The following is a 10,739-nucleotide window of genomic DNA, read 5'->3' on the forward strand; positions in this document are numbered from 1 at the left end:
CAATATTTTTTGTTTGTAAATACTTATAAAAAGCTTATAATATTTATATAATAGCTAACTTTTTTAGCTTTATATTGGGTTAAAAATAAATAAAAAAATAAAAATATTTATATATTATTTTTTTTTAGTTATTTTTTGACAAATTAAAAAAAAAAAAAAAATTAGTCAATACTAGCAGTTGATATAAAAACAAAACATAACTATATTGATTAAAAAAAAAAGAAAAGATAACACAGTTTAATGTTCAGATATTCTTTGGTAAAGATATTTCTTTATTAATCATTTTGAGTAAAAGTGGACTAACATTATTTAATACAATTGTTGTGATCATTAATACTTTTTGACAGAAATATCATTGCAAAAGAAATATCATTGCAAAAGAAATATCATTGCAAAAGAAATACCATTGCACTAGAAAAAATATTAAGTAATAAAAACTAATGCATGGCAAATAATATAAAAATGTACTTTTAAACGCTAATTTAAAAAATACAAAATGCTCAAAAATTACCATTTTAACTGTTTTTTTATCATTATTGGTGCAATGAAAATGTCTACAATCAAATAATGCTGCTTTCTAAAAAAATTTTGTATATTCTATATACTTGCAAAATATATACTTGCAAAGTACTTAAAAAAAAAACATAAAGATAAATAGTAAAACAAATGAAATGGAAAACTTGAAGCTAAAAATAAATTTAAAAAATACTACTGGAGAAGTAAATATTTGGTCTTGGGTGCTTAATATAAGAGGGTAGTGGCAAAAAAAATTACGAGGGGACGGGGGCAAAATGGTAGCAGGGTTTTGTATATATAATTTTTTTTTCAATTTTGAGATGTTTTTTTGTTGATAACAAATAACAATTAATAGACAGGTTTTAACTAACTTGGTGTGAGTTAAAAAAAATTTCTCCTCCCATGTATCAAGCACTTAAGGGTAGTTAAAAAAAAAGCAGCATCAAGCCAATACTTTATGCATGAATTACATACATTGAAATGCTATGTAGGACCTGCAAGAAGTATTAAAAATGTTCTTGTTTAGCCTTTAATGAAATTTGGTTTTTAAGACCTATTTAAAGTGACAATTGCTATTAAATAATTCTTCTTTGTTTTAAAGATGGGCAGATTATATGTAAATTTTCATTGAATGCAATGCCTTAATAACTTTAAAAATATTTTTTTAAATTATTTTTTATTAATTGATAACAAGTAAAGCATTGACAGAAAGCATAGAAGTAAAAACAGAGATAAAAAAACAAAAAAAAAGTTGACAGATGACTATCAAAACTGTAAATTATAAAAGTCAGGAAAACATTAAGACAAAGATAATTGCAAAGCATAATGCACAAAGAAGTCTGGTAGCTAGAGCATGGCTAACTACATTTACAATCTTGTCTGATAGAAATTTACAGACCTTGTCTAATAAAAAATTTAAATTTACAGACCTTGTCTAATAAAAAATTTAAATTTACAGACCTTATCTAATAAAAAAAGAGCATTAATAAATGAACCAGCCCAAATATGACAAAGTTTATCAACTTTTGGAAAAAGTTTGCCACCCACCTCACCTCACCTCATCCACCTCGTGCATATTTAGTTTATGTTTATTGATGTTTATTAATTGTTTATTTATATTTTTACTTGTTATCAACAAATAAAACTGTATCTCAAAATTTCAGAATTTCAAAACTTTCAGTGTAATCAGGCTTTACAAATTAACAACCTATAAAAAATATTTTTATTTGGTAGTAAATAAGTTTTTGATTTCACATAAACAAAACATAATATTCCCTATTGAAGTTAAGATAAAATAGCTTTTATATAATGCACATTTGCCCACAAGCATGAAAGACAACCATGAAATAACGCCTTTTATTAGATCTTTTAAACTTTAGAGTCTAATGAAAATTTGGTATGTCAAGAACAATTTAACATACCAAATGAAATGATTTGAAGGTTTAACAATGGATTATCCTTTCTTTGGAATGACAAGAAAACTCTTGTGATTAGATACACAAGAGAAAAAATTATTTCCAAATAGTTCTGTTTAAATCTTGAGAAAGACATTAAGACCCATGTATATAAAATTTAACATAAGACTTGCCTTATTTATGTCACTATTAAAATTACCTTTTTTAATGTCACTATTAAAAACTTTCTAAAAGTCTCAAGAACCAAAGTTCTGAGATAAAATACAAGATTTAGTAATTTATGAATAATAAAACTTAGTGCCATCCCTTTTTGCATTGATTTCGTTTTTCATGTGCTATAGTTGTACTTTAAATTCTTAGAGAACTAGACTCAATCATAATTATTGCTTGGCACCCTATGCAATAATTTTTTAAATTAACTATTATACTATGCATATTATGTAATATTATATGTATGAATTTATATTGCTGAAAAAAAGATCAGAATTTGATTACAATAGCTTATATAAAGCTTTTAGTTAAATATATTTGTAAATGGAGTAATGAAGCAGAATAAATACAAAACAGTTATTTAAATCTTTTTTTAAAAAATCTAATTTAAAATGTATATATGAGAAAAACATAAAAACGGAAGAATTAAAAAGGATTAAACCACGAGAAAAAATAGAAGAACAAAGGTTTTTAGAGCACACAGGGACAATTACAGTCAGGGTCAATACTGTTACAATCAAGCCATTCAGTGCGATGAGCATTAAGGTCATCAATAAAACCATTACACTGAGATTTTGAGCTATACCCTTATTAGGAGATAACAGGAAAAGTTGGATTGCCACTATTGAAGAGGCAAAAGTCTATCAGTAAAGTCAAGAAGATCCAGCATTGAACATTCTTTAGGATGTTGAATGCTGGATCTTCTTGACTCAATGCATGGGCTTTGCTTGTGTCTCTGTTTTTATGACTAGGCAACTCATTCTATTATCTACTAATGAGGGTACAGCTCTAAAACTCAGTTTTATGGTACTGAGGCTAGCTGGTAGTCAGGTTTACCGAACTCTGTGGAAGCTCTAAGAGGGTCTGATTCCATCAACAGCTGTAAAATAACAGAGTACTAACAGTGTCATTTTGCGCATGGATGATGTCCCTGTTTGTACTTTTGGTGTGCATTGTCGAGGCAATATTTAGAGCCCTTTGTTACCGCTTTAGGTTTTCTAGGTTTTAAGTTAGAGTAAGGGTTTATTAATATAATGAGGCAATTGCTTGGGCTATTGAATAGTGTACTGAGTACTATCTACGCTTTAAGTTCTTTAACAAATTTAAAAATGACTAAAGTACTATAAACTATAAAACACAAAAAACCATTGTCATCACCAAGTTCTCTAAACCTATCATTTAATAATATTTGTGGTTTTCAAAGTAACTTTTCTTCTGTTGAGTCTAATCTCTTGCAAAGTTCACCAGACCTACTTGCTCTTTGTGACACTAATTTGAGTTTGGCTGTCTCATGCGATCTTAGTGTTAATGGTTATCTCCCTTTATTTGTAAAGACTCCAATAGTCACATGCTTTCTCTTTGTTCTATATTGCTTTCCTTTATCTCAAGAATGCACTTTTTTCAATGTTATTTCTGATCAAATTGACCAAGCCCTCTCTCTTTATTGTTGTTGGTGACTTTAATGCCCATCACACTGAATGGCTTGGCTCTAGTGTCAGTGACTCTGCAGGTATTAAGGCCCACAACTTTTGCCTTACTCAATCTCATATTTAAATAGTCAACTTTCTAACTCTTTCCAGACAACCCTAATCATTTACCTTCTCTACTCAACTTATGTATTGTTTCTGATCCTAGTCAGTGCTCAGTTTCTCCACATTCACCCTTAGGTGGTTCTGATCACGGTTTAATCTCTGTAAAACTATTATCTAATTCTTCTTCATTATCTGAATCCCTCTATCATTGTACCTCTTATAACTACCTTAAAGCTAACTGGAACTCTTTCCATGATTTTCTTTGTGATGGCGTTTGGGTAGAAATCTTTCGTCTTCCTGCTGAAAAATGTGCTTCATAAATAACTCCTTGGGTTCTTGCTGGTATGGAATCTTTATTCCATTTAAACCATTACTTTCATATCTATCAGCAAAGCAATTCTCCAGAAAACCTATGTCTGTTTACTATTGCTCGAAACAATTGTAAAAAGGTTTTGTTCTACGCCAAAGCCTGCTTAATTCTTAAGTCATGAAATCTTGTAATTCATCACAAAATTTAGGCTCTCGTGACTTATGGAGATTCTTTAAAAGTATCAATAATAAGGGCAAATCTGTTATTCTGCCTCTCTCAGACTTTGTCACCTCACCTAAGACAAAGTTGAATTGTTTGCTAAGAACTTTTCACCAATATCATCTCTTGATTCCACTAGTTGCTTTCTACCTAATATAGCCATCAAATATGTTAATCTGTTAACTTTTTTAAACATGTTTTTCACGTAAATTGATTACAATTTTTGAAGTTTTTATATAATTTCGCTTCTTTTGAGTACCAGGTTGACATACTTTAAAAGAACTTTTATTTTCAAAATATTAGGGATCAGCCAAATTTTTAAGGGTCTTGGCCTACCCCTAAAATAATTTTTTGTTCAAAAAAATTTAAACCTAGTGTTTTAGTATTATATAGAATAAAGTAAAGGGGTAGGAACAGGTTTTTTTCAAAAATGCTGTTTTAAGAGTCACCCTATTCTACAGCATTTGATCGAGACAAAATACCTGTTACAGTCTTGCAGTGTTCTTCGGAGCTGCCATCTAAACTTTAAAAACTATTTAACAAGTGCTAATTAGATTCTCGTTTTCCTGCATGCTGGAAAGCAGCATCTGTTATCTTTATTATCAAAAATTTTGGAGACTGATCTGACTTGCCTAAACATGTTCCCAGTAGTCTTCTTCCTATCATAAGCAAGGTTTTTGAATCTTTATTTAACAAACACATAATCTCTCATCTTAAATCTAATAACTTACTTTCTGATCATCAATATGGATTTTGATCTAGTTTTACCGCTGACAGTAAATGATTCTTCGCTAACAGTAATAACCGATAGGTTTTATCGTGGAGAGGTTAAATCTATTGCTCTTGTTATTTCTAAAGCTTTTGATAAAGTGTGGCATGCTGGTTTTCTCCATAAGCCTACCTTTATACGGTGAATCTGGTAACATCTTTAAAATTATTGAATCCTTCCTCTCCAATTGTAGTATAAAAGTTGACTTTAATGGATAGCACTCTTCTTCATACCCTGTAACTTCAGGGGTTCCTTAAGGTTCATTCCTTGGCCCTTTACTCTTTTTAACTTACATTAAGGATCTTCCAGATATTCTCACATCTAAGATGGCATTGTTTGCTGATTATACTACCATTAATTCTTTTCAGCCAATCGTTATCGCAATTATTTAGATCTTCCTATATTTATGAATGGTAATGTACTCAATGAGCCATCTACTATTCATCTTCTAGGATCAACTCTTACTTCCAATCTTTTTTGGAAACCGCATTTAAAAAAAATTAGCATCTGCAAAGGTTGCATCTCTTTATTGCGTTCAACACTTTCTTACTCTGGATTTTATTTTTAAGCTCTATAAATCTCAAATTTGTCCTTGTATGGAATACTGTTGCCATATCTGGGACGAATCTTCTAATGATGTCCTTTTTTTTTTAGACAAGGTATAAAAACGTTTTGTAAACATAGTTAGACCTGCTCTTGCAACCAATCTTTAACCATTATCACATTGCTGTTATGTTGCTTCTCTTTCTATTTTCAATAAAGACTATAATGGGCACCGCTCTAAAGAGCTAGCATCTCTTGTGCTATCTACTAATATTCATTATCATGTTACTCGTCATTTAATTAAGTCTCATCATTTTTCTTTAACTGTTCTTAAGTGCTACAAAAACTCTTATTCGCCTAGTTTTTTTCCTCGAACACCAATGGTTTAAAGTACACATGAAGAACAACACTTTAGTGCTGCATAGTGTCAAGTAAGATAGTCTGCATGGAGTAACCCTACCATAAATGTTGTTAGGATGTTGGCGCCCCCATAGAGAAGGGGTAAAGTGGTATATTGTTATGGCGCCCGAGTTTGTTTAGGTCCCCCCCAAAAAAAAAAAAGCTAAAAAAAGTCCTATAAACCAATTCGGTGTGTGCTTTCTCAGCAGCAAAAACAGACCAGCAAATATTTTTGCCCAGGGATCTGTCTAGGCTGATGACGACAACTTGTGACGTTTTATGGTATAAAATGATGATATTGTATGTTAAAACATGTTAGAAGCGACCAGCTGTGATACCAGCAAATTCTTTGGAGGTTCATCAAGAATTATTCAATATTAGTGAAAACAATGTTAATTAAGGCTGTTGTTCTTAAGTGATTAATTAAAAATTTAGGCAATTTGGAGACAGCGTTAATATGCAAAATTTAAATAAATTTGCTAAAAAAATGCTATTAACAGAGCCTTTATAGGAAAAAAAATCTTTAAAAGTGTTTTTGGCAATATTTAATTTTAGTAATAACTATTAAACGTAATATTTTTATATTGGCTAATGATTTGTGCCTGAAATTTTTAGGGTATCCTCAGTATGCTTCAGAAATTTGGTTAAATTTGGTTAGGATTTTAAATATTCCTGTTAAGTTTTTTTAAATAAGAAATTAGTTTACATGTCAAATCACTTAGTACTTCAAGCAAATTTTTAATAACTCTTGATTAAATTTAAAATACGCCATTAAACTAAAAAACCATTTATGTCACTAAGTCTGATAAGAAAGTATTTTATCAAATTCAATTTTAAATGCTTTTTCCACCATTATAGATGTAAAAAAAAAAAATTGATCTAAGAAAAATCTTTATTTTGATTAATTTTTAAAATAATTTCTCAACAGAAATATACAAGTTTTTTGTTTTATTTAAATTTTTTATTAAAAAGTGCATTTTTTGTAGGGTACCTTATATCAACCGAATATTTTCTAAACACTATCTCAACTAAAAAATCTCCTTCAAAAATCAGCCAATCAAAAATTTTGTTTAAATTAAAAAAGAAAACTAAAATAAAATAAAAAATGTAACAAATTATTTAAAATAAACTTAAAACTTTCAAACTTTAAAATATAAGTAAAACTTTTTCAAAACAAGACGTAGTAGATTGTATATAATTCTATACAAATTATTTTTCACATTTAACATTTTAAATTTACATAAGTAACACATTTACATATATATATATATATATATATATATATATATATATATATATATATATATATATATATATATATATATATATATATATATATATATATACATATATATATATATATATATATATATATATATATATATATATATATATATATATATATATATATATATATATATTATCTATTTTCTATAAATAAAAAATTTTGATAAACCCTTTTCTTGACATTGACAAATAAAATTGTCTCTGGGTCAAAATACAAGAATTGTTGTTAATTTTGATCTTATTTTGTAAGGTTTTCAAGATTCACCACTGTGTCTTAAAACAGTCAGAAATTAGACAACTTCTAAGCTACAACACTACCATACATTAATGACTACATACAAACAACATTTCAAAATCAATACATAAGCATACATAACTTTTATTATTGACTCACTGATCAGGTTTTTGGATTTTGAAGTTCCTTCATCAGAAGTTGATTGTATTTTGATGCAAAAAAAAAATTACAATTTTACTGCCAGTGTATAAACTCAAGTTAAAACTGAAATAGATCTATAATTGACTTCATTGGACATATCAATATCTTATATCAAATACATACCATATGTCAGTTAACAAGTCTTCACTCTATCTGTAGTTGAATATTCCATGTTAGTTTGAAATTAAAAGGTTAGCTTAGAAAGCATATTTTATATACAAATTTATGAACAAAATTTATGGAGAAAGTATTCTGATACAAATTTTAGTTTTAACAAAAAATGTAGCAAAGAAACTAGTCAATCTGATGTGACAAATCTTTACCAAACAACAACAAGTACTTGTCGACATTTTATATGAATTACATTTTGAATACACATTTGAATACAGAATTAGTTTCAATATACATATACATATATATATACATAAATATTTATATAATATATATATTTGATATATATATATACATAAATATTCATATAATATATATATTTGATATATATATATATACATATATATATATATATATATATATATATATATATATATATCAAATATATATATATATATATTAAACATATATATATACTAAATGTATATATATAAAATATATATATATATATATATATATATAAATTTATATGTATTTTAAAATATATGATATATATAAACAAGGATGCGAAATCCCAAAAAAGACTGGACTTGAATGCTGCAAAAAGATTAATTCTTCCTAGTTTTTGGTATCCAGGTGCTCTAATAATATAAAAAAAGCTTATAGACTACTATTGATAAACAAATTAAGACTTTTAGGTTAGAGGAACAATCACCTTTTGAACATGGAGTCCTAAGTTATAATAACTCTAGGACTCAGGCTTAAAAACAATGTTTCAAGTCATTAAATTTCATGTGTTTTTTTTATATAGCAGATCATTAGTCAACCAACATGTTCAGAGCTTCTGGAAACCAGAGACCAGGAAAAAATAGAGATATAAAACTGAAGTCCATTTGAGACTGTATCCCTGTATATAAATTTACATATATATAGGGTTATACAGCACCAAATCTTTAAAAATAAATTTTTTTACTGTGTTTTCCTTTGTAAAAACCGGACATCTGGCAACCCTACATATATGTATGTATATATATATATACATACATATATATATATATATATATATATATATATATATATATATATATATATATATATATATATATATATATATAAGGGTGCATCACAAAATTTTTTTTTTTAAATTTCAGTTGTTTGCTATTTTATTTTGTTTTACCAGCTGGCATAAGCATTATGTTAAAAAAAAATTTGGACAATATTTAGAGGTCCCCCAGGCCCTTGATAGTTTTGCAGATTTTAATTAACAGAATAACCCCTAAATAAATTATTATAAGATTTAGTCTTTGGTTTCTATATTTTTAATCTTTGGTAGCCATGTTTAATTTTGATGTTTCTTTTTCTTTCAGAGTTTCACGAAATGGATTTGAACGATAATGCAATATTAGACAAAGCAGTAACACCTCCTAAATCTAATAAACTCTACAATTTAATTCTTTCTTCACCGGTGGCAGTCAGTCATCAAAAAACTCCAGAATCCGGGTCAAAAACTAAACAACAAACTCGACTAGCCACGGACATCTTTGGATTAGGAACCTCAGTTTGTGTTGATGATGGAACAATAACTGGCATTCGGCTGCCAACATGTATGTAGGTTTTGAGGTATATGATGTACCATGCAAATGTTGCTACAAAATCTCAGTGACCAGGGTCTGTCGGTGCTCCTGTTAGATTCACAACTGCAAAGATTGTGTTAGACCAAATTAAAAAATTCTATGAAAAAGCCAACATTCCAATGGTTAAAGATCCTAGAGCCTGCGAAAAAATTGTCAAACTGCTTGATGATAACAACAAACTTTGTTCAACAGAAAAAAGTCGACATGACAATCCATCCACGAAACAAAAACTGGAGGAAATGCAGACTATGTTGGCATCAACTTTTCAGCTCTGGCCTCCAAATGTGGAAAGTCTCATTAAGAATGCAGAGGATCTGACATTCATTCCTCAATGAAAAGTGACAGAACTGCCAGTTTTGGGGCTTTTGACAAGACACTTGCAAAAAAAATATCCAGACGCCATTGCAGAAATGCCGCAGAAATTGAGCGTATGAAGCGAGCACATCGTGAGATTGAAACATCATCAGCCATGGTATCATCTGAAGTCGTGTTAAGCAATGAGGGCAGTAGTATCCGATCTAACAGTTTTGCTTCGGAAGACAATGTAGATTTCGAAGCTGCAACAAAAGAAAAAATTTAAAAACGGCAAAGACTTCCACTATAACAACAGCATTCATACCTACAAATGTGCTTAGCCGACCAAGTCTTGTGTCACTGGCAACTCGATTGAAGATGACGCCAACACAACAAGCAGCATTCACACAAGGATTAATAAATGAGTCCGGAGGCGATGTTTCTATGGTTGCTGCTTCTTGTGCAACTGCGGATCGTTCACGACACAAGGTAGTAAGTGCAATATCAAATAAAATCCACAATGATTGGGTACCACCTAAACTGTGTTCCTTGCATTGGGATGGAAAAATGACTTCAACTCTTAGGAATCATCATATTACAGAAGAACGCATGACTGTGACTGTGGGCGATGCTAAGCAGATTAAGTTGCTGGGGGTTCCAAGTTATTTCAAAGCCACAGACCAAACATGCGGACAAGTCAAAGCTGAACTAACAATGAAGCTGATGACCGAGTGGAATTGTAATGATAGAATTGTGAATATGACATTTGACACAACAAGCTCAAACACTGGTCACTTGACAGCTGCTTGTATTGCCATACAAGATAAATTGCAACGTGCTGTCCTTTGGTCAGGCTGTCGCCATTATATTGGTGAAGTAATTCTTTCACATGTTTTCACGGATCTAAAGATTGAAGCATCAAAATCACCAGATGTCACATTATTTACAAGACTTCGCAGTAATTGGGATTTGGTATCACTTAATTCCTCTCAAGTACTTCCATTCCATCCAGCTGATCATGGCATGCAGGCTCAAGAGCTCCTGGCAATGATAAAAGATGAGGT

The 10,739-nt window shown here is 29.5% G+C and overlaps 1 protein-coding gene across 1 annotated transcript in view; it reads right to left on the reverse strand.

The window, feature by feature from the left end:
• Positions 1-10,739, reverse strand: part of LOC105847701 (uncharacterized) — a 35,692-nt gene that overhangs the window by 2,096 nt on the left and 22,857 nt on the right. Inside the window, exon 6 of the mRNA XM_065804811.1 lies at positions 512-577. Within this exon, the coding sequence (XP_065660883.1) occupies positions 512-577 (66 nt within the window). The remainder of the gene's footprint in view (positions 1-511; positions 578-10,739) is intronic.

The sequence above is a fragment of the Hydra vulgaris genome, chromosome 09 (genome assembly GCF_038396675.1).
Source record: "Hydra vulgaris chromosome 09, alternate assembly HydraT2T_AEP".
NCBI classification, from domain to species: Eukaryota; Metazoa; Cnidaria; class Hydrozoa; order Anthoathecata; family Hydridae; genus Hydra; species Hydra vulgaris.